Below are 26,013 nucleotides of genomic sequence, written 5' to 3' on the forward strand. Positions count from 1 at the left end.
GCTGTGCAATTATATGTTGGCGTAAATCATGACTGTACCTAATCTGATTCAAATTAGACATGGGAATACAGCTCCATTGCTGTATATATCACTGTTTTCTTTGTGTATTGTGGCATTTGTATCCAGTAAACCTTGATATTGCCTGAAATTCTGCAAATGTTTTGTCAATGATTGGATCCTGGAAACCCAGTTTTATGCAATATTGAATCTGGCACATTGCATTAATATACAATGCAGGTTACAAAAGACAGCATAATTTCACACTTTTTACTTCCCCATGAATTACAAAACAAGTTAAAAATGTAGAAAACATTATGTTCAGGTTCACAGTATGTTTAATTTAACTTAACATTCGTGTAATTGAGGAGAATTTCTCCAAGCCACATTTTTCAGATATTGCAGTCTGTTTGGCCTGAATACAGAACTCAACTGTCTTTCTCTACTTATCACAGGTGGTGGACTACTTCAAGCACCAACCAATAGACCATCAGTTCAGCCAGTACGTAGAAGAGAACCACCAATCATGCCGCGCCGAGATGAAAGGAGAGATGATCGGAGGGAAAGAGAACGAGAGCGAGAAAGAGAACGGGAAAGGGAACGAGAGCGTGAACGAGAGAGGGAGAGGGAACGGGAGCATAGGCATCGTGAAAGAGAAAGATCACCTGTCAGAAAACGGTCTCGTTCACCTCGGCGCCGATCACCTCGTCCAAGACGAATTGTACCAAGATATGTTGTCCAATTTGCAAAGTTCTCACTAGATACGTAAGTATATTTGCATTTAGCCATATTCCATCATATTGAAGTTGTGCATTAAGAGAACCATTGATACCATTGTGTCGTTATATGTAGTTCTTCATGTACATGTACATGTACATATGACATGGAAGTATGTCTGCCAGAATCTGTTTGATATAATAATTAATATTTAAAGGAATGCAACTAAATATCGACACATTTCTGTGTGTGTGTGTGTGTGTGTGTGTGTGTGTGTGTGTGTGTGTGTGTGTGTGTGTGTGTGTGTGTGTGTGTGTGTGTGTGTGTGTGCATGCATGCGCACGTGTGTGTGTGTGTGTACGTGTGTGTGTGTGTGTGTGTGTGTGTGTGTGTGTGTGTGTCACTATCTGTCCATATGTATGTATTTGAGTCTGTATCTGTATCTGTATCTGCATTTGTATGTCTGTTTTATTGGGATAGTCGATGCATCAAACTTGATATCGATTTCTATATAAATACATGTATTCCATTACACGTGACAGTGAATTGAGATGACATTATATATTACACCAACATGTGTATGCCAAGTGAGTTTGTCAATGCATCAAGCTTGAGATTAACTGTATCTGTATTTCATTCCAGGCGACAGTCCAGTGTATCTGAATTGAGACGACGCTATACTAACATGTACATTCCAAGTGATTTCTTCAATGCATCGTACACCTGGATGGATGCGTTCCCAATCGGTCGCTCATTATCTCTAGACAACCCGTGTTGTTATCATATCATGCATAAAGAGGTAGAGCCTTTGGAAACCAGTGATGCAGTATTTGAACCACCAGATGCAGACCATCTATACAGTGCCAAGGTAATGTATTGTTTGCACTAGACACTGCAGTGCTTATCACAAATTCCAAGATATTTAAGGTGTGACCTCAGTGGTAGTACAGTGGTTAGCTCTGGTAGGGGTGTGTGGCCAATACTGTCAACCCCAGACCCTATTTTGACTACATATGTGCCCTTCCCTGCATACCCAATTCTTTGAAGCTTAAGACAAAAGATGCACCTAAGATATGAGGACAGAGCACTGCCTCTAATACTTGGTACTTCTGGCAGCATGAGGGCACCAATTTCATAATAGTATTGTAAAATAACAGTGCAGTAATCCTTCATGGGAACAAGTACAAAAAACTCTCTTTGTACTTCTTCAGGTCATGCTGATGGCTTCACCACCACTGCAAGACATCTATCGACTTTCTTGTGCACTGGCTGAAGACCCACCAGATGTACGTGACAATTTCCAACATCCAACCAGACTGACTCAATTTCTGGTGGGAATGAAGGGGAAGAATGAAGCCATAGCTATTGGTGGGCCTTGGTCTCCCTCCCTGGATGGTGAAAACCCAGCCACAGATGACAGAGTTCTTATCAATACAGCTATCCGTACTTGTAAGGCTTTGACTGGTGTAGATCTTAGTAAATGCACTCATTGGTAAGATGAACTTTCTTTTTCTCTCTCGCATCATGTAACTACAGATAGTATTTATTTTTTTAAAACGACATACACCTAAGATATTGTCAGTGATTGGTAGATTTTAACATCAGTACATTTCATTTGACAAACAATATTGGATATAGAATTTGTAATTGTTCGATATTTTTTATATAAGTTGTTAAAAAAAACACATTCAGAGTTGAGATGTGAGTGTGAACCGGATGACTTGTGAACAACATGTACACCCACCTGGTATAATGTACAGTGTGTAAAGTAGTAACCTTTGACCTCTCCTGTTAATTTCAAAAGTATGATAGTAGTATGTGTGTAAGAAAGACACTTGTCATTTTCCTTGGATGTTTTTGATTTTCAGACATATATATAATCACTTACAGTGACCTTTCCTCTGTTTGCTTGTTTGTTTGTTTGTTTGTTTGTTTGTTAGTTTTACTAAGTGCATGAGAAAGTTTTTATGCTAATATACCTGGTAGAAATGGAACACACTCTTTTAACAAAAAGACAAAATCAAAATGCAAAACTCTACATAAGGAATCACCAAGTTGGTTCAGATGTTAATTTTAGCATCATTGTAGCATATTTTCTATAACAGCATAAGTATTGCAAAGTACATTTGCATGTTCAAGATACATTGTTTGCCATTACCCATAAATGCAGTCATTTTGAAAATAGTGTCCAATTCATACTTTTGTTTTTCACACTAGTAACTAAATCACTTTGAATAATGACCAGGAGTGGGACAATGCTTCCTAATTTGCACAATAACATGTCACAACATAGAGACACCCCTGATTACATGCTTACCCAATGTCCTATATGCTAGATGTGTTTGTTTGTGTGCAAATGGGTGCCTTCCTCTGGATGCCCATACATTTACTGTATTGTTTTGACCTCTGTATCAATGATTCCACTGCTGTGTTCAGTAAGGATGCCCACACACACATGCTAAACATCTCTCATAGGTTTACAAATTAGTAGATTTGTGTCTAATCAAAGTGCTTTGGTCTATGACAAATTACTCCAAAATTTATAAGAAATTGCAACTGTAGTATAAATTATTTCAATTTACTGCAGTACACCATTCTGCTTTCCCAACAAATGATCTGTAACTCAGTGTGACAGCAATATGTAAAGAAGCACTAACGCTAAAATGTTCACCCATAGATTAATGATTTCATTGAACTGGGCTGCTCACTTTTCTACAAACAAATAACACTTACCTTAAACAAATACATGATATTTATTTGAATAAAGTTGAACCATAAATTATTGATTCCATTGAATTCAACTACTCCCCTACTCTCACCTTACACTTACCTCAACAAGTATATTTGAATATTCAGCCACAAATGATTCCATTGAGCTCAGTTACTCATTTTTCTATTTACAATCACCATACACTATGTGACTCACCTAAAAAAAAGATTCCTTGGTTTTTGGCTTTTCTAACTTTGTGAATAACTATTTTGGTATTCTTCCCAGACACTTCTTAGTATTTATGAAAACGATCTGGGAAGACGACTAGAAGAAATATAGTGTTTGTGTGCATTTATTTTGTAACACGCCAAACCATTACAGTGTGCAGTGTTGACACCATTAAATGTATCACATTGTGTGTGTGTGTGTGAGAGAGAGAGAGAGAGAGAGAGAGAGAGAGAGAGAGAGAGAGAGAGAGAGAGAGAGAGAGAGAGAGAGAGAGAGAGAGAGAGAGAGAGAGAGAGAGAGAGAGAGAGAGAGAGAGAGAGAGAGAGAGAGAGAGAGAGAGAGAGAGAGAGAGAGAGAGAGAGAGAGAGAGAGAGAGAGAGAGAGAGAGAGAGAGAGAGAGAGAGAGAGAGAGAGAGAGAGAGAGAGAGAGAGAGAGAGAGAGAGATTGAAGGGGTTTCGTTGTGTGTTTTCGTTGTGTGGTTTAGTAGCTACTATTTTTATTAACCTTCATGATATGTTCATCGTGATGTTTATAGTCAATGTGTGTGCTTAGGGTCATAGGCTATATAAAGCTTCAGAGAAAGTAAACCACATGCACACATGCACACACACACTGTGATTGACACACATACACACACACATTACATTTCTCAAACCAAAACAAGTTCAAAGAAAATACACATTACATCACTGATACAATGAGAAGACATAACCATCACCAATGAATAGGCTGGAATCTTTATTCTGATCATCAATCAATCAATCAATCAATCAAACGAATTTGTATAGCGCCAAAATCTAATATGACGTAATGTTCTATGGTGCTGAACATGAACAGTAGTCGATAATCTTTTTTGCATTCAAGAACAGAATCAAATATTAACCATACTGTCCGTTATAGTAATTCACTATTATGTTGTTGACTGTTTATAATGTTAGATATACAATGTAGTGAAAGAGTTTATATAGACATTTGCAAAGCACTTCGAGTCTAGAGGATATCCATGTGGCTTCGAATCAGAAGATCTCATGACAAGAAATTCGTAGCCATGGATAACCTCTAGAATTAAAGCACTTCTACAATCTCATTAGCATTATCTATGCTGTGCTGTGCATAGACACATCGAATCCAGTTTGATACCTTTTTGAAAAGCCAACTTGAAATGACTTTACCACTAGACGAAGGTCAAGGAATGATCAGAATAAACTTCCAGTCCCAATTGAATGGTAATTGAATGGTAATGGTTGTGTTTATAGTAATAACAAAAAAAAAAGAGAGAAGATATTGACAAGAGTCTTAATAGACTCCATACAGAATTGTTTAATCGCTATGACATTTAAACCCCTTTTAATTAGGTGGCGATTCGCTGAAGTGCGCTATCACCGAGCAGAGGAGACGTATAAAGGCCGCCTGATTCCTGCCCGAGTGGAAACTGTAGTAATTTTCCTGCCGGACGTCTGGCATTGTTTACCTACTCGTTTAGAATGGGAGGGCTTGAAAGCCGGCTATAAGTCACAGCTAACTGCCAAGATTTCAGAGGACGGCAAGGAGGGAGCTCCCGAGAATATACAGGCACTGATTGCTACTACACTTTATTAACACTTCACACACACTCACATCACTCACAAATACCGACTTTTTTCTTCCATTTCTAGTTTTTTTATATTGTGTCTTTGCGTTTTGTTTAATTCTAAATATTAAGTATTTGTGTTCAGCTTTTGTGAAGCAGAACTATATGGGAAACTAGTCACGTTGCTGTCATATGATCACCAACTTGTCATGTGACAGTCATGTGATCACCATATGATAGGGTTTGGCAACAGTTTAACAGAGATATTTTAGTCCTGTGTATAGACAATTGATGGTTGGGGAGGTCGATGCCCCCAAAAAGACTTGCACAAAACAACAATGAAAGAAGAGAGAAGATTAAAACTGTATATTTTGTTATACTGTGCACATCATTGTACATGACTGTGTCCATTATTTAATCCTGCGTTTTTTGTTTTCAGAGTCATCTTAAGGTGAAGTAGTCTTATTTTAGCCACATGACGATCCATACCATTCTAAAGTGTGTTTTATTATATCAAATACAAATTGTGGCCCAGATTGTTGTCTAGTCCCCTCAAATTTGTTGTACTCGTACTAACATCGGTGAAAAGGCAAGCATCATCGAGATAGGGAGAAGCTTTGTTAGAATTGCGTCTTGATGATCCCCTGTAGAAGTTTTGGTTAAAATGGCTTGTAGATTCTGTAGATATTCTCTCCTTTAACCTTTGCAATGACACCAGCCTTTTTTTTCAATTCTTTGATTGGTGTGATGCTTGGTTGCTCTGCCTGCTAACACATAGTTTGGGATTGTGACACCTTTACTGGTAGATAGCTAACACTGTGTATGTTCACTGTTCTTGTAGGGGGCTGAGAAAACAGAAGGGGCTGCAGATGAGGAAGAAGAACAGAAACCTACCCCAACACATCATAAATTATTGGATCCGAGGAACATGAAGGTCAGATAAAACTTGCATCTGTTTATTTTTTTGAAAGATAAACACCCCACTTATCGCTGTTGACTTATCACTGTTGACTTATTGCTGTTGACTTATCACTGTTGACTTATCACTGTTGACTTATTGCTGTTGACTTATCACTGTTGACTTATCACTGTTGACTTATTGCTGTTGACTTATCACTGTTGACTTATCACTGTTGACTTATCACTGTTGACTTATCGCTGTTGACTTATCACTGTTGACTTATCGCTGTTGACTTATCACTGTTGACTAATCGCTGTTGACTTATCGCTGTTGACTTATCACTGTTGACTTATCGCTGTTGACTTATCACTGTTGACTTATCGCTGTTGACTTATCACTGTTGACTTATCGCTGTTGACTTATCACTATTGACTTATCACTGTTGACTTATGATTGACATCACTGTTGACTTATCACTATTGACTTATCACTGTTGTATCAACATGTTGCAACAATAATTTCAGTTTGTGTCTATCTATAGTAAACTGAAGGCTCATTACCAGAGTAACAAGTGTGTAGGAGATACTGAAGGCTCATTACCAGAGTAACAAGTGTGTATTGAGATACTAGTCGGTGTTATGAAAATAGTCATGTTGTTTTGAATGAAATGGTATTTGTATTGGTAGGTTGGTGACCTAAGGAAAGAACTGGAAGCACGTGGTATCAACTCCAAAGGTTTGAAATCACAACTTATAGCCAGGCTAACAAAAGCTCTAAAGACAGAAGTTGAAAAGGAGGAAGAACAGGCTGATAGTATTGAAGAAAAGGAAGAGGAGGAGGAAATGAAACCAGAAGATAAAGAAGAGGGTAGTGAATCAGATAGCAAGAGACTGGATGTAGGTGTATTTCAAAATCGACAGCAGTAGTAAAAATTATCAAAAATATCATTGCTGTTTTACAGTTGCAGTTACTGGAATGTTAGCATGGTTTTTATCGTGAATGCACTTCACAGTTTTTATTAGTTGCCTGTAGGGGAGATTCCTACAATGGACTTTGTTTGTCCCTGTGTCCATAGTATGTCATTTCTCAGACTTACAATCTCTGCTTTCTTTCAAACCTGGCATATATGCACATCATGTCATGGTTCAGTTACATAGAAGTGAAGTATTTTAGGGAAACCGTGTCATCTATGAAGAGTTGTATTCTTTGGGTATCCTAATATTTGACATTCCTGAAAGAATTTCCACATTAGAATATATCAGACCATCTATACAGAGTTGTTTTTCCTGATGTGTGGAAAGCAGTTGGCACAAGAGTCAACTTGATGTCTCCTGATTGGTCAATATAATTCAAATTTAAATCAAAGATGAGCCAAGTGTGTTTTGATTGGTCAATTTTATTAAACTTGGCACAAAGGTTTGCAGAATGTTTTATTCACTTGCTTTGTTAGACATGCAGAAATTAACTTATTCTAAGATCTATTTAAAAAGTTGGTTAAGTATATTTTGATCGTGGTTTAAATCTAACCCACACATGAACAAAGGATGCTTTCATTTACTTTATATAGGAAGAAGAAAAAAAGAAGAGAGATGAGAAGGAACGTCAAACCATAGAAAAAAGACACACTTTACCAGAGAATCCAGCAATAATAGTTCATCCATCAACAACAGCCAAAGGTGGTAAATTTGACTGTGCTGTGGTATCTCTCAGTGTCTTGTTGGATTACCGTATGGAAGATAACAAGGAACACTCATTTGAGGTAAAAAAAAAATAACAAGATAGCCATTCAATTCATTGAATATCTATTTACATATTTATTTATTTATTAATCTTTCATATACAGACTCCATTTCAGTGCTTAAACACGTTCTCCGAATGGAACCTGATGATTCTTTAATATCAGTCCATTACATCTCATTTTTAACAGGTAAAAAAAAACAACCCCAAAACCCCTTCATTTCTCATTTGAAGTCATTGTGTATAGCATATTGCCATGTTTATATTATATACTAGTATTGAATTTATAGTGACAGGTCTGTAGTTTGAATGATGGAAACATATTTCAACACGATACAAAACTAACTACCATTTATTGACTCTCCCTGTCTTATCAAACTAACATTTAGTGTGTTACTTTATAGGTTTCACTGTTTGCTGAGTTGTTTAACGAGATGTTACAAAGAGACTTTGGGTATAACATCTATAAATGTATGGCACAGCTACCAGACAAAAAAGATGAGAAAGAAAAGGTAAAAGTATGGATTATGTATTTCTTTGAAAAATTTCATTTACTGCAAGAATCATCTTGGAATTGACCGTGACTACAGTTGTGAAATGTGCAGTAAAACTCCAATTATTCAAATCCCCCAAGGACATTTATTTTGTTTAAATATGCAGACAGTTTGGTTAAGTTGTGTTTGTTTTGTTCCAATTACATGACAACATAGCCAGGAGTGTACATCTGACTTTGAGCTGTGTTTGTTTTGTTAAAATGAAATGACAACATAGCCAGGACTGTACAGTTGACTTTTTAGTTGTGTTTTGTTCCAATTACATGACAACATCGCCAGGACTATACCACTGACTTAGAGTTGTGTTTTTGTTCCAGGATAAAAAAGACAGGAGTAAAGACAAAGACAAAAACAGAGACAAGGACAAAGAAAAAACTACAGACAAAGAAAAGGATAAAGATGAAGATGAACACAAACATAAACGAAGAAAAACAGATGAAGAAGAGACGAAGGAGGAAAAAGTAAGTAAATAGTCAGATGTATGTGGTAGTAGTAGTAGTAGTAGATTATTTTGTTATAGTGAGATGAGGTAATAAAATAGCTCCCAGCCCATCGGATTATATAAAGTCACAAAAAAAATGTATGTATCAAATCTGACTAAAATGTGAAAGGAAATGATGATGCAGTTCACCTTTAGACTGGAGGATTTGTTGATGATAATAATAATGATATTGATATTTACTTTGATAATCCAAATCAAATTTGGAAATTCAAATATGGTCACCACTTGGGTAGCACCCATGTGTCCTAGTGTTTATGGAGGAAACTGGAATACCAGGTAAAACTTGAATTGTTTGGTGGGGTGAATCTGAGCATCACCCTTCTTACTTACTTATCTGGGAAATTTTAATCAAACCCAGCGTACTCTGGTTGAGTTTGAACCCTGACTGCAATGGTAAGAGGCACACGAGCTAACCACTTGATCAGTTGTTACTCGCTAACTGTTCGGCCAGTTGTTGTTGTTGTTGTTGTTGTTAACCATTATTTATTTATTTATTTATTTAACAGGATGATAAAGTAGATGATGATGAAGAAGATGAACAAGATAACGAGGAGGAAGAAGAAGAAGTAGCGGACGATGAGTCAGATCAAAAAGGTGTGACAGTTTTCTTGTACATGTAACCTCCATCCATCCTCACTCTATTCCCTTCTACCTAGTGGTAAAACTTACAAATTTAACTGTCTTAAAATGTGCAGAAAGTGTGGTTGTTTTACCCAAAGTATTGGTGGAAATTGAATCACATCTGATTACTTCATTTCAGTTTTTGCGTGCAGTTATGCAAATTTTCCTATGTATTCACAGATGAGAAGAAACCAGAAGAAAAGAAAAGAGAGAGTCGAAGCCGTCGTCGCAGACATAGTGGAGATCATGGTCACAGTCACAGAGATAGGAGTCGTAGTGGTGATAGAGGGCGTGATAGAGATCGTAGTAGAAGTCGTAGTAAAGAACGAGACTACACTCATGATGCAGAGTTGTTATTATCATATGTTTATTTTGATCAAAGTCATTGTGGATACTTACTAGATAGAGATGTAGAGGAAATACTCCACACTGTAGGTCTTCATTTATCAAGAGCACAGGTCAGTACCTACCTCCTTCCTTATTTACAACGAGTAACACTGAAGTAAAGCACTTTCTCTATGTGCTACACTTGTTTATAACATTCATATCAAGTGTAAAAGTATACTCTTTCATTTGCTAATACAACGAATAACACTGAAGTAAAGCACTTTCTCTATGTGCTACACTTGTGGCATTCCCCTGTAATAAAAACAGAACCCCACGCTGTGTAAATGCCATAGTGGGTCTTCATATCATAGCATTAGTACTTGTGCTTGTATGTTCTTTTGCAATTTGATGAAAGTATGAAGGGAACACTGCAAGCACATCTACATATAGCATTAGTATGCCAAACTTGCACTCATATGTGATAGGGTACTGTTATATACACATCATAGACCTCTGCCATATACTTATACATGGGCTTCTGTCATATACTTATGTCATATACTTCTACATGGGCTTCTGTCATATTATATTAACAACAAAATACATGTACCATGGTTTACGTTTACAGATTAGAAAGATAGTCCAGAAAGTGAGCACAAGAGATACGGTATACTACAGGAGACTGACAGACAGATACCACAAAGACAAATCTAGTAAAGAGGATAAAAATGGCAAAGAAGATAAAGCTACTAATGGCAATGGCAAAGGAGATTCAGATGAAAAACCTTTCCTCGGTATGTTTGTTTGTTTGTTAGTTAAGTCTTTCTTAGGTATGTTAGCTTGTTACGTCTTTCTTAGATATGTTGGTTGTAAAGTCTTTCTTAGGTATGTTGGTTTGTAAAGTCTTTCTGGTATGTTGGTTGTTAAATCTTTCCTAAGAATATTGGTTGTTAAGTCTTAGGGTACTTTGGTGAAGACTTTCCTAGACATGTTGGTTTGTGTCAAGTCTTTCTGAGGTACATTGGTTAGTTTGTCCCCCAAAAGGCCACTTTAGATCTGTTGATTTATATTCACAGGTAATATACCCTTTGTGCCACTTCTGAAGAAGATGAAGACGGCGGATGAAGAGAAGAAAGAAAGTGAGAGTGGTTTAGTAACTTACCTAGGAGCTGTAGTAGATATTCCCAGTCTTTTACAAAGATTAGAGAAATCCGATAAATCAAGATTAGCCGCTGAAGACAAAGTGAAACAACTAGAGTCATCTATAGGTAAGACAATGATACATTGGTTTGTGGTTTTATTTGTAGGTAGTTTGAATAACACTGAGGACAGAGTAGGTATGACAATGATGCAATGGACTGTGGTTTTATTTGTACTTAGTTTGAGTAACACTATAAAACTAGCACACTGATACATGTTTTTTGAAACTCTTTTATTAGATATAACGACTTAACTCATAATATCATACACCCTGAACAGTATTGAATCACCTGTGGGTAAATATATTGTACAGCTGTACACATAATATATGGGCCGTCGCAGGCAGAAAGGGCCCTTATGTCGATTTTTGCTACATTTTAAGTTAAAAGTTAGACGCGTTCGAACATTGTATCACTTTTCGTTACCTGTGAGTTCGAAAGTGCGAATGACCTTGAGGACTCTAGGTTTGATGTTTGATCGTTTTGGGTTAATATTTCTTTCTTTTCGAAAAAATGTTGCTCATTTTACGATGAAAATGAATAAAAATAATTAAATTGATAACGGTTTTAGCATTTCTACGATTTTCTCCTACTCCAAACGAAGTTCCGTGCTGCACATTCCCGCCAGATCTCACACGTGACTACTAACTTCCGAAATCAACTCAACATTTCAAAGCGTAAACCAGGGTCTATGTATTAACCTACTACAATGTCCAAAGAAATCCGATCGTGAAATAGACCCGGAACTACGCACGTTACTTGAAAATCGTCAGGATGACATCGCCGAAACCTTTAGCCCACCGCAATCGACATCCAATTCGCAGATTTCCCAAGATGAAAATACCAGTACTACTATTATTGTCCAACGCGATTCAGTCGAAGCAGAGGGTAATTCCGAAGACGAAGACCACCAACTCGACCCAGAAGAAATAGCGAGATTATTTTCAATATCAGACGACTTATCAGCAGACGAAGGGCCCCGGGGTGATTTAGCCAAGAGTGCAGTAGAGTTAGCGATGAAAGACGGATGTAGATGTAAGAATGAGTGTTTTACCAGTTTGAGTGCCGACCGAGTATGGGAATACCGTTTAAACGTAGCACTAGCAGAGTTTCCAAGGGACCAGTTACATTATCAAAGTTAGAACAGAGTGAAGTCTTAGGTGATACTATTCGTGGAGGCAAGAGGGAGCGACAATACTTCAACTACACCTTTGCTGGACAATCTGTCTGTGAAAAAGCGTGGCGTTACATTCATAGTATAGGTGAGTATTTTTGTGTTTTCGTACTTTTATTAATTGTTGATATTCCCTATGTCGACATGTCGTCGTTGCTTTTAAAATTCACTAATTGCAGTTTTAAATGAAAGTCTGAAAGCCTTGTGGGGGTCTATGGCCTGACGTAGTAATAATAGATGTTCATACTTAAACATCGATGTCAAATAAGCCCGACGCATAGAAGAGGGGAAAATGACGATGCTGGAGTCGATGTTTATTTGTGTCAGTTGTAATGAACGCCTGGTCGGCGAGGTGACCTCGACTTTATTTTGGCGGTACTGGTATTAAACTTGGATCATGGCGGTACTTTCATGCTGGATGTTGAAAACTGAACGATTTATGGATAGGGGAGGGAAAATCACTATTGACGGCTGAAATGGGATGGTTACGTTTTTCAGAGAATACATTTGTAAAACTGTTCTTGGTAATCGAATGTAATCGATGAGTACAAAATATGCCATCGGTCAAATTGTGTAACTAGTACTACTACAGCGTCAACACCTGAAACAATTTTTATCTACTGTCTGCTTACTGGAAGTTTGATTTGAATGTGTTGAAACAATATGATGTAACGTTATACAGAGCCATTATTGTATTGGTTTTTCATTACAAATCGAATTTATACAATTGTATAATTACTTATGTAGTTTGAGTCATTCACCTAGTCCTATCACTTATATACAATTGCCATGATTTTGTCGATTTTGTCAAAATTGTTTTTTGTTAAGGTCATTACAACAAGTCTTTGATATTCGTTAAACCTCTGTATTAAGCTTATTAATAATAGTAATAAGTAAGTATCAGTATTTTAAGATATATTGTGACATTAGTTACTTTTTTCTTCATTGCTATTAGGAGAAAAAAGATTTAAGAATATAAAGAGTCATTACAAGATGTATGGTGTTGTCCCAAGAAATCATGGTCTGAAAGGCAAGAGACCAGCTAATGCATATTCATTTGAGGTAAGTCATTAGTTAGTATTGCTGAGTTTATCTATATATAACACTTGTTGCTAGGTAAAGCCATCCCATTTCTAATATTAAAGTATACTTTATAAGTTTTGTCATGGTGTAAAAATAACCATCTCCCATGGTTGTTTTGAGGTGTCATTTTGTTTTACACGTTGAGAGTGAAATTTCTGTAAACCTGAAATTGTATTTTATAACATGACATACCGTATGTGTAAAGGTCAATCTGATACAATCATTTGGCTATATATATATATATATATATATATATATATATATATATATATATATATATATATATATATATATATATATATATATATATATATATATATATGGATATATATATATATATATATATATATATATATATATATATATATATAATAATAAATAATGTATAACCATAGGGGTGCATACAATTTTTAGATTGTTGTTTTCCTCACAGGCTAAATATAACAATGTTTTGACTTTTCCCATACCCTTATGGAAAGAACACAAGGGGGTGTGTGCAAGCTGTTATTTGAAAAATATACAGTATTTAGTTTCAACATATTGGTTTGGTAAAGTTGTAGGTAAAATCTAAGTATCGAAACAATATATTTGAAAGCATTAACTTCAAAAGGTGACCATGTACTATGTGCACCGTACCATTGGTGAGTGTCATTGTTTTTTTTATCCTATTCTTTAATTCTCACTCTGAAATACTAATATATTGTATTTATTCTTCTGAGTATTCCAGGTAATACAAGATGTAGTTCAGTTTTTAATCCGATATGGCGAAGAAAATGGTTTTCCCAATGCCGGCAGCACCACATGGAAGGGATGGGAGGGCCCCAGGGCCCTGTATACTTACCTTCAAGCGAGTCTAAGATGGATGTGTACAACAAGTATGTTGAAGCGTGTAGAGACTGTGAACCTATTAGAGAATGTGTTGGTGAGACTTTATTCAGGAACATTTGGCAATCATGTGTCCCCCATATACAGAAGATGGAACCATGTACTGATGTATGCGCAAAGTGTGAACAATATAGAAATAGTATTAGGTTTGCTGTTACTGAAGATGATAAATTAGGAGCAAGTTTAGCATTTTCTGAGCATATTTTGAAGGCCCAGAAAGAGAAAGAATTTTTGAATATTTGTATAAAAAATGCACAAGATGAGTTAAGTGATAGAGAGGTTTTATCACCTGTAAGTCCATGTTCACAAGATTTATTTTCTGTCCACTACACTTTTGATTTTGCACAGAGTTTTATGTTACCTCATCAGTCTAGACAGGTCAGTCAGCTTTATTTTTTGAATCCACTATGTGTTTATTGCTTTGGAATATGTAATGATGGTTTGAAATCACAGATTAATTATTTATTTGATGAGTCCCAAACAATAGGAATAGATAATGGAAAATGTCATGGAGCCAATAATGTAGTAAGTATGTTAGATGACTATTTTGATCACCATGGTTTAAGAGAAAGGGTTTGTCACTGTCATGCTGATAACTGTGGGGGTCAGAATAAGAATAAAACTGTTGTTCATTATTTCTGTTATCGCACTAGTATAGGTTTGCATGATGAAATTAATTACCATTTTCTAGAGCCAGGCCATACTAAGTGTATATGTGATGCATGTTTTGGAAAGATACGCCAACTTTATCGTAGAAGTGATGTAGATACAGTCAGTCAGTTGAGTAATGTAGTCAGTAAAAGTGCTAAGATTAATAGTGTTAAGTGTTATATGTGTCAGGGCACAGTACCAACTTTTCAGTGGTATGAATGGGATAGGTTTCTAAATAGATATATGACACCAGTGAAGGGGATTAGACAGTACCATCACTTCAGGTTTACAAAGGAAGATCCTGGTTATGTGTATGTCAGGAAGACAGTGACAGACAGTGAGGAGAGGATCTGTCTTGTCAGGAGAGGTATTACATGGCCACCATCTCCAGATTGTAAACCTGAAGTGATGGCAGCAGGTGGGTTGAGTCTAGCTAGACTGAGAGAGTTGCTAAAGCAAATAGTTCCATATGTAAGAGAGCCATACAGACAAGTATTCTGCCCCGAGGAGTAAAATGTTATTGTCAAAAAGAGTGTCAAAAAGGAAGTATAACTTGAGTACCATATGACAGTATTGGAAGCAAGGGACAAGAACATTATGTCAGTATGTCTTTCTTACATTACAATTTGCATAAGGTATGTTCTCAAAGTGTCACATTTCATTAAAAAAAACTACTTTCAATCCAAAGATCACATTTGATATAATTTGTAGACAGATGGTCCAATGCAAGACATATTCACATATATTGTTATATCAGGTCATCATTATAGTATAAGGTACATGTGGTTCTCCTGTTCGGAAATGAAGTATACTCTGTATTACAATCATAGCATTTATAAACATTCAATATATATTGTCACTTTCAATCCATATAGCCATTTAGTTCATTTACAATTGAAAAGTGAGGAACAACATCAGTAGGATATCTAATTTTGATGTTCAATATTTATACAACAGGGTTACTTTTATTTTCGTCATCATTTAACCTTTCCCCCTCCACCTATTCTCATATGTTGACTGCAATACACAAATATATTGCCATAAGATGAATTTCACATTTCAATTGTAGATTTATTTTGTTTGAGACAGTTCATGAAATTTAAGATTCATTGTACATATGAATTTTTTTTAAACTTATACAATGTACATGTACGCACGAAAGTAATGTTTAGAATGTATTAATAAGGTTTCCTTTACATGTTTGAATTCAGGTGCAATGTATATGGTTGCCATGGCAACATATAGGGGTGTTGTGATTTAATATATTTTTTCAAGTGTATACATTTTGCATTTTTCTTGAGTAATTATTCAATAAACTAATTGTTTGGTATTCATACGTGTGCTAGTGAATCTTTCCCCCCCATAAAATAATGGAATGATCCAAAAACAAAAACAATAATTATCAGCCCACATATTTCTCATTGTAAATAAAATAATCCATAAGAATGATTCCAACTTGTAGCATTATTATCAGTTGACACTCCTATACATTCACTATATAGTGTGCTTACACAAGGCAATGTCAAAAGCTTTTGTCAAAATACAAAGGTCAGAGGTCACATCTTTGGATGGGCCAAAATGGTAGTTTTAGGCCGTTTTCAGCAGAATCCTTTCAAACACTGAAATTTAGCCATATAAACTATCTAAAAATGCAAAAAAGTGAAAATCGAAAATTTTCGACATAAGGGCCCTTTCTGCCTGCGACGGCCCATATGGTACAGTAAATCCAATCAAATTGAATTTTGGGTCCGCACCCATAAATCAGCTACACAATACAATCACAATTTCAACCTATGATTGTCCTACATCTGGATACAATCAACCCCTAATTAACACATTGTGTCTAATTATTGGTATTTTAAACAATTTTCAGTGAATATGTTGTTGGTTGTCTGAATGAAATAATAATACTCCAGTTTCAGCTAGTGCAGGTGTAACATCGCTAATCGTAATGTTACTCGTCTCCTTTTTGTTTGGCTTGTAAAACCGCCTAGGGTAGATTGATTTTAGTGTTCGTCAGATTTGTTCTTCTGTTTTGATCTCGTCACTAATTTGATCATATTGTGACTTTCACAGAGGAAATGCGAAGCACTGCCAAGGCAGCAGATAGCACTGCCAAACATATGAGTTCTGAACTTCAAGATCTCAGGAAAAACCTTACAAGAACACAGAAATCCAGGGATTGTGCATTGAAAGACAGACAACATTTTAAACAGTCCCTGCAATCTGCTCAGGATACACTTCAGGTACTAGTAGGGGAGGTCTCCGAAAGTTTGACAAAAGAGGAACTGAATGAAGAACAGGAGAATGAAAATGGAAACACTGAAAAGTAGACTTATTATAGTCAGAAGAGATTAACTGTGAACTTTATCCCAAATATGGACTGATGGATTGCAACATGTGAAAATTATACCCAAATGTGATCTTTACATCCATATATAGAAGTTAGCATATAACTTTGTATCCATATATGGAATGTAGCATGTGAACTTTATATCCTTATATGGAAAGTAGCATTTATACTTTATATCCATATATGGAAAGTAATATGTAAATTTTATATCCATATATGGAAGGTAGCATGCAAACTTTATATCCATTTATAGATGTATCACATTTATAATTCAAGTTGTACCCTCAATAAAAAAATGAGTTTGATTTACATAGGGATGATTGTTCTGAGTATTAAGGAAATATTTCTCTACACTATATTTGAACTGTTTTGACTAGTAAGTATTATTTTTGATACATATAGTGATTTTATGAAAAATATAGATCTCTAAATCTTGAAATACCCCTTGATTTGTGGAGAGACAACAATTACAGTGTACTTTGAGGAGGGGTCCAGTTACTGACAGTGTTTGAATACACTGTCTGGTAGAGGGGGGTCTTGTAATTGGTGGTATCTGAATGCATTGTGTGGTAGAGGGGGGTCTTGTAATTGATGGTATCTGAATATATAGTCTCTTCTACAACAGGCTATTTCTTGATCTGCTATGACACATTTGCCATTACATTTTGTTTACAATAGGATATATTCTTGTAAAATTGTCTTGGAAATTTTAAGTGTTTCCCCAGTACTTTACAAAGATAGTTCTGTGTGTGTGTAGCAGAAAATGCCAGTACATATATTAGACCCTTCTATCAGAGCGTAAAAACCACTTCTGTTTACCAGTATATTCACCCAACAGCAAGTTGATGGGGAAACCTAAATGCTACACTGTCATTGCCCACAATTCCAATTCATAATCACCACCTACCCTCCTCCTATTAAAATATCCTGCAAAATGTTCAGTGACTACGATTCAGACTGTGGTGCAGGTATTTCCCTACGGCTGACTGACTTTAGAGGGCGCTGTATAGTGGTACATCATTACTTCAAGTTTGATCCAATATCAGAGTATTGATGACAGAAATTTACTGATCTTTTAAAACTCAATTTTTCAACACAAATAACATGAAATCCTAGTAGTCAAATGACAATATTATACACTTATTGCCTAGCTATGAAGGCACTAGTAGATGTCTATTACCCCAAGGGCTGTTATACAGCAACTATTTCCCAAGATTGAACGCCGACGGAAAGAGTTGCTACATAACAGCACGAGGGGTAATATGACATCTACTAGTGCCCAAATAAGGCAAGGCAATAAGTGTTTTATTACACATCACATACCCTGGCAAGTATTCTTTCCAGAGTCAAAGCAAATCACCGGTATAACTTTACTACTGTAATAGTGCCCTAGAGAAAATAGAAAACAAATGTTGCCCTCTGTATGCAAATTTGGGTCAATAGTCCATACCATGTGATATGATCTAAGCCAATCACTGATGGCTCTATGGAAACGATGTGTTATAACAGTTCTTAATCACCCCCTCCCGCTTTAAAATTAATCTCTAAATCAAATTTCCGTGATTTTTATTTGATACCAAAGTTATAAAGTTTTTAATGTGAGGCTATTACATCATACAGTATATAATTAGCTAACTGAACTCGTCGTTCATTGGCTTCCTAACCACTGTTTATTTGCATATTACTTTGATTGGCTAGTAGAGAGTGGTTGTTGGTCATATTTGGCAAAGATTATTTTTTAAGATTACCAATTTATGTACTATATTATGCGGCTAGTATTTGAAATTTCAGAGTTTTGATAGTATTTTCATTTTTTTTATTTTGTTAAGCATATGATGTGACACTTCAGAAGGGTTCATCTTTGTGTTAATGAGACTGGAAAAATAGATTGTTGTGTGCACTGCTGTCATCACTTGTTTAACTCATGTTTAGCTAATGTGGAGTCATGATGGGCAAATGGTTAGAGTGGCCAGATTGGAATCTGCAGCTTGCAGGTTCGAGCCTCATTGCTGCCATTTGTTTCTTAATGGCTAAAGTCCTTGGGCACGATTTGAATCACGATTTTGAACCTGTCAGCCCAGCAGTATAATTAGGGACCTGGTAAGATAGAGGTTGCAATGTGAATGCTTTAATCATATGTGCTTATAGAGGCTGCAATGGATTGAATGCTCCCCAGCAGTGTGCCCTATAAACCAACTTGACATACCACTGACGCACATAATTTCAAGTGACGCACCAAAATTTGCTGTTCCCCTATCCCGTACTATGTGGTGATGCACAAGAAATCCAAGTTTTTATCATTTTGACTCACAACAACAGAATGTGACTATCATTAGAGGGCACAATGCTCCCAAGGGAGTTGAAGTAGCGCTACAGAGCTGTGCTAAGAGTAATAATTGTAAAGCACTTTGAACATAGATTGGGAAAGTGCTCTGTATAAAACAATGATATTATCAGTGTATTAATGGTTACAGCAGTGCATAGAGCCATGAATCTGTAAGTCTCTATTTTGCTATCAGGTTCCTTTTGAAAAGAAACCTGATAGCAAAGTTGAGTTGATTTGATATTGTATATGATATGATATAATATGATATGATATGATATGATATACGATATATGACATGATATGATGTGACATGATATACGATATGATATGATATATGATATGATATGACATGATATGATATGATATATGATGTGATATACAATATGATATGATATGATATGATATATGATATGATATGATATGATATGAGATATATATGATAATTATGATATATGATACAGAGATTTATATCTTACCTAGTGTCCATCAAACCCGAAGAAAATGTGAAAGTTTTTGAGGCAAATTTCTAAGTCAGCCTTGAGCAATAGTAGATAGATGCAGTTTTCCATGATGATTTTGCGAACATTATATGGAAGTATTTATAGAGAAAGTCATTTTTTTGACACATACCTCATTTGAACTCCTTGGGACCATGTAGTTCCACATTTGATAGAATTACGTTTGAGTGGTTACGCTGCATACATACAGCCTTTGTTGTTGGAAGTGGTTGGCATCTACTAGTAGTTCCATTGCTTTTATGTTTAGTAGTTATACATCATACATACAGCCTTTGTTGGAAATGGCTGGCAGTACAGTCATTGTAATGGGGTAAACAAGAGACTACATTGGACTTGACGATTGATGATGTGAACATTCCCTGGTACATAGGAAATGTACAAATTGGCAGCATATGTAGAATTCACCAACATCTTAGTAGGGTCTCACAAATTGGCAGCATGCTAGAGTTAAAATCCGACTGACTTTAATAATTCAAGATCACCAGTCCAGGAAATGACTATTAAACAGAAAATTTTTATGTGACACCAAATATTTAATGTATTTTCTTCAGTGAATTTTATTTCAGCCCCCTCCTTCAGACACAGCCTAAGGTTTTGGTTAGGGATGGGGCTCATTACAATGGATTTCGTCCATGCACAACCATATCTCTGTCAAGCAATGGTCAGTTTCATTCAAACCTTAAACAAAGGTGACATGCTATAGGAGCCAGATGTACATCTCTCTCTTACATGACATCAGATTTGACCGAATGGTAGCTCTATTTGTGGCTAAAACTCAATATTTACCCCATTGCTCAAAATCATTTTAAATACATATAGACTATTCAAGTGTGTGCACCTCACTATCATCTGATGCAAGCTTTCCTTTAAGACTTTGACCTTGACCTTTATGGTCAATTATCAAATTCTAGCCTTTTCTTGCAAGTAAAAGACACTTTACTGTATTTAAGGGTCATTTTATCTGGATGATACCATTATGTATTAAGGGTGTGACAGATTAATGAAGGAGGGGCAGCAATATGAACATTTGGGTGGGAGATGCAGTACCATATACTTAGTTCCATCAGATCATTCTGTTTGTTTGTTTTTGTTTTGTTTGTTTGTTTATGTTTTGATAATGCAAAAGAAGTGATACGTCATAAACTGCTTTGAAAGTAAAGTCTGTAAATATTACACAGTTCTATGAACTGGTTCTTTTAAGATTTTGTAGTATTGATGAAAAGCAGGATAGCTGTCTTTACAAAGTGAATGTCAACATTTTAATCTGGTGATGTTTTGCTAAAACAGGAATTCGTTTTACATTCAGTAGAGTAGTTGTGGTTATTCAGATTGTCAAATGAACTTTATGGAGATATGCCCTGAAATGTTACAGTGTATAAAGTTAACTTTATGCCTAGAAATGTTACAATGTGTAAAGTTAACCTTAATGTTTAGAAATGTTACAGTGTGTAAATTGAACTTTTTGCCTAAACTGTTGCAGTGTGTAAGGGATGATCGCACATTGTCGCACACGCTCAATAAGCAAATATAGTTCATTTAGGGCAAAACCCCCTCTCCTCCCCCTAAAACATCATTCACAAGTGCGACATCACATGTTTATACTGTATTGACGTGGGTTAGCGCGCTTACACGGGCAAGCGCCCAGTGCTTTGGTTCAGACAATGTCTATTTTTAGAATAGTTGCGGTAAACCGCCAATCCACCAGTTGAGGGTGTGGGCAGGTTAAATCCACCCAGGGCGCTAACACAAGTAAGTATGGTACATGATGTAAGCCATGATAAAAATTCTAGCGGTCACATCACTATGATTGATGCAATGTAAAAACATGAAGTTCTAAATTTTTATCACCTTATCAATCAACATCTCAGTACTAACTACAGAAGCTTTCATCATTGAAGGCATGGAAGTTTTTGAAACTTGGTCAGAACTGTACATGTGAAAATGAAGTTCAGCCATTGCATTGGTGCCAGGAAACCCCCCCCCCCCAATGAACGAAGTTCACTTGTTGATCGTGTGTGACATTGTGTGATCGTCACTAAAGTTACACGTATGCCCAAAAAATGTTGTAGTGTATAAACTTAATCTCTATGCCTAGCACTGTTAGTGTGTAAAGTTAACTTTATGCCCAGAAATGTTAGTGTATAAAGTTACATGCAAACTTTATGCCTAGAAATAAATAGATTAGAAATCAAAAGGCAGCTTTTTTGTAATGAATGCATTGATATTAAAGAAATGTGTATCTCAGAGCAGTTTTTGTATGAGGAAAGAGTAACTGCATTGTTTGATTATCCTGGTTATTCAGTGTTATTCTGGTATTCAGTAGAATGGATGTTTGTCACAAAATAAATCAACTACAGTCTATAATCCTGATTATGTCTGAGTGTTTTGTTGTATAATTAGATGTTATTCCTCAATATTTTTCTTCATTCGGCCATGGAAAATGTGAGTGACCTAAGGGGCCTTGTCACTACGAGTTGCTAGTCAAGTAGTGACAAGGCCCCTTAGGTTACTTGCATTCATGAGTATTTTCCGGATGAATGAAGAAAAATGATTTAAGTATACCAACTGTTATTATTTATTAAAAGTCGGGGAAAATATTGGTGACGTGGAATGTTTTGATTCATATTTTGAGTACTGCAGAATAAGAGATGTAGACACAGGTTGCCGCGACATACCATCGGTAGAATGACCAGGGTATATAATCCATATTTTCTGTTCAAAGACAATACCTTGGCTTGTGCATGAAATTGAATGAAACTGTAAAGAATAAAAGAAGGCACATGAAGCAAATATGCATGAATAGGGAACTTGCAAACCCGCCATGTTGAATACTGCATCATGGGAAATGTGATAATAAATACTAATCAAATAGTATTTTAAACAATATTGTTACATTGTTTGTAACCACAAATAATCAATTCATAGTTACCCTGACCATTGTGGGGAGTTTATTTTATTGGTAGCTCCAGATTAGATATTGCAAAAACCACAGATAATCCCATGGGCCTTTGCGTCTGAGCATGCTCAGTCTGGAGTTTTTGCCCAATATTTAACAAAATATAAGGGGAATAAAGTTCACTTTTCAGAACAACTAAGATGAGGTTCACACCCTTAGCAACCGTCTAAAGACAATGGGGATAGGTAGGTATTTTCGTCGACCTAAAACACAAAGAGTTCGATACCAATAACCACCAATTTCTCCTTCAAAAAAACTCACTATGGAATCTGAGATGTACCATTCCGCCAACAGGTTATAGCATTAGCTAAGGGTATCCCAAGACAGATCAAGTGTGGACTCCCACAAGGATCTATCTTGGGCCCTATTCTTTTCTTGATATTAACGACATTAACAAATCTACTGGCTCTTCAACATTCGATTATTTGCTGACAATACTAACCTTTCCTAATACATAACATCCGCTCATATTAACCTTTACCTTCTGAATGAGCCGCTTGATGCTAAAGTCAACGTCTGGTGCTACTCAAACAAACTTACCATTACTTTCGACAAGACAAACTACACGACCATAAAAACGCTCCCCAAATCCATCTGCCTGGAAGGACGCCTTTGTATTGGCAACACACTCGTGAGGTTGTATAGTCTGTCACTTACCTAGGTGCATCAATTGACACTCCCCTAATAACCTGACAGTCCCATATTGAGAAAGTGAGAACACAATCATTCCAAATGTTTCACAAATTCGTCCCTACGTTCCAAAATATGTCCTCGTCCTTCTATATAATAAAGTGTAACACGTGTCCCCACTTGTCCTACGTGTTTTTCTGGTCCATGGCCTATTAACAGTGAAATAAGTTCCTAGGGAACAAATTCCATTGTTGACGTCCTCACCACAATCTCGTTTCTATTACTATCATAGATGGCATTTTATTTTGTTCACTTTCTGATGGAATAAAGATCAATCAACATGAGACAGCAACGCCCACTCTTATAACTCACTCATCTCATTATTATGTTGAATTTATTAAACATAATGTATCTTTTTTTATCATTAATTCTTATACATGTACTTCAGTTTTGCTTTGTTTTATTTTTTTTACTCGTTTCATCTTACAAGCCCTTTGGGAATTGTTATGGGTTCGAATAAACTTACAACGGGTTTTACTAATAATATGTCTCGCATATCAAATACTGTACAAGATATTCGCATCATATAATTAGCAACTAACATTGGCTTGACCTTGGATGGGTTGACATTTTAAAAAAAAAGTTTTACTTGACGGTGAAGAGCTTGAGATGGGGATACGTCCTCCTTTCATGGGGAGGGTGACCCCGTCCATCAACCGTCCTCTCCCCTCCCCCAACCCCTCCCGGCCGAAGACCCGTCCATGAGCAAGATTTAATACCTATTCCTTGTATTTACTCAGACTGAGTCAGTGCCCCAAACGCCTACGTACGTGTCGAAGAGGCTGTCGCTCACTTGCGCTACTCTAGCTAATGGTATGTTATAGCGCCCCCTAGTGTACATACAAGACGAGGGTTTCAATGATGGCGGATGGTCCGCTGTCTAAATTACGCATAACCAATCTGGAGGCCAGTGTTGAGCGTTTGTTCTCGTGTTATTTACCCTGTATTGGTGCTTTGAGCTATTCTACGTTTGCTGTGAACGTGATACAGCCGAAAATTATTCGGAGGTATGTTATTTGATGAAATTTTGTTCTCTATTTCGATAAGTGAAAGTGTTGGGTCAAACCCGTGCATATGTAAACAACACAATGACCTTGTTTGCCCCCTTCACAGGTCACAGCTATTGTCTGCAAAATTTTCACTTTCTCTTTTCCTTAACCTACCAAAATATCGTTCGCCACTTTGTTTGAATATTGCGGGATGTAGCAACGATAGAAATATAAAACCCAGTGGAGTGAAAGTTGATGTTATGGAATGTATGGAATTGATTGTGAACAAGTTCTCATACAGCATACGCCCCCTTTCGTAATATACAATCATTCATGCTGTAATTCTGGTGATATATGTGAATTGTCGCTCCAAATTTAGAACAGTTATGCTCATCTTATAACATTTCTGCCAATGACATCTCATTGTGTCGGTACACAGTGTACAATCACATGTATTGAAGTACGTGACAATTATTTACGGAACGTTTCACTCGCTTGAGATGGTGTATGCATAGTCCTGCTTGCATACGTAATCTGGGACTCGATTCTGCATTGTCCCTCCTATTAGAGTCAAGTCAGTAATATAGACTCGTGCACCGTCATGTAAGCAGGACTAGTGTATGCATGATTACACACATATATACAGTTGCTATTTGGTGATATGAAAGTGTACTAGAATATATACGCATGCTGATGAAAGAGAATGTTATGTATTTGTTGTTGTATTTTTCAGCATTTTACCCAGACATCATGCCTGCATTGCGAGTAGTTTGTTCTTCAATGCTCAGCTGGGTATAGGACTGTACATCTACCACAGACCAACACTTCTGAAAGCTACCACATCCCAAAGGATACGCTGGACCGTGTACCTCACTGTTATGTTTAACTTTGGCTCAGTGCTGTTATGGGCAGCTGTTAAAAACCTTCTTCCAGAACAGACCTTTATAAAAGTACTCTTTGCAATATCTTCCAGTATTTGCTGTCTTATTGTGGGCTGGCAGTACTTGGACTTTGTGGACAATTCATCTACACCAACGTCACCCTAAACAAATTCTGGTCGATCTAGTACTCGGGAAGATTTTATACAAATTTTAGCACTATTTAGTGTTGTAAACTTGTCAAGTGAAAATGATAACAGCTAGTTTCATACAGCTGCAAGTGAAGCAATTATACTGGTGCTAATTAAGCATGTGCAAGGAACATATATGTTGTTCAACATAAGTTCATCTATTGGTTGTCTGGCTAATTTCTCAGTAAACTCAAGCAACTCTCCAAGATGTGATGGTGCAAGCAGGGGCATTTACTTCCTCTTGGTGCTCAAGAA

At 36.4% G+C, this 26,013-nt stretch overlaps 3 protein-coding genes across 3 annotated transcripts in view; all 3 read left to right on the forward strand.

The window, feature by feature from the left end:
* The window catches only part of LOC144451974 (cell division cycle and apoptosis regulator protein 1-like), a 36,306-nt gene extending 13,920 nt beyond the window's left edge, over nt 1–22,386 (forward strand). Inside the window, exons 7-20 of the mRNA XM_078142918.1 lie at nt 453–762; nt 1,357–1,582; nt 1,926–2,206; nt 5,009–5,225; nt 6,065–6,157; nt 6,811–7,020; nt 7,692–7,883; nt 8,266–8,373; nt 8,733–8,876; nt 9,424–9,511; nt 9,719–9,996; nt 10,494–10,659; nt 10,942–11,133; nt 16,934–22,386. Coding sequence (XP_077999044.1) covers nt 453–762; nt 1,357–1,582; nt 1,926–2,206; nt 5,009–5,225; nt 6,065–6,157; nt 6,811–7,020; nt 7,692–7,883; nt 8,266–8,373; nt 8,733–8,876; nt 9,424–9,511; nt 9,719–9,996; nt 10,494–10,659; nt 10,942–11,133; nt 16,934–17,190 — 2,762 coding nt within the window. The 3' untranslated portion in view covers nt 17,191–22,386. The remainder of the gene's footprint in view (nt 1–452; nt 763–1,356; nt 1,583–1,925; nt 2,207–5,008; nt 5,226–6,064; nt 6,158–6,810; nt 7,021–7,691; nt 7,884–8,265; nt 8,374–8,732; nt 8,877–9,423; nt 9,512–9,718; nt 9,997–10,493; nt 10,660–10,941; nt 11,134–16,933) is intronic.
* Nucleotides 12,140–14,582, forward strand: LOC144452366 (uncharacterized). The gene is made up of 3 exons (XM_078143459.1): nt 12,140–12,326; nt 13,194–13,300; nt 14,049–14,582. Exons 1-3 carry the CDS (start codon nt 12,140–12,142, stop codon nt 14,379–14,381), a joined length of 627 nt encoding a protein of 208 aa, XP_077999585.1. The 3' UTR covers nt 14,382–14,582.
* Nucleotides 22,387–24,561: 2,175 nt separating the features above from the next.
* LOC144452054 (uncharacterized) lies at nt 24,562–25,735 on the forward strand. Its single transcript, XM_078143065.1, has 2 exons — nt 24,562–24,707; nt 25,423–25,735. The coding sequence occupies exons 1-2, from the start codon at nt 24,562–24,564 to the stop codon at nt 25,733–25,735; spliced, it is 459 nt and encodes a 152-aa protein (XP_077999191.1).
* Nucleotides 25,736–26,013: the final 278 nt, after the last annotated feature.

This window comes from Glandiceps talaboti, chromosome 22 (genome assembly GCF_964340395.1).
Source record: "Glandiceps talaboti chromosome 22, keGlaTala1.1, whole genome shotgun sequence".
NCBI lineage: Eukaryota > Metazoa > Hemichordata > Enteropneusta > Spengelidae > Glandiceps > Glandiceps talaboti.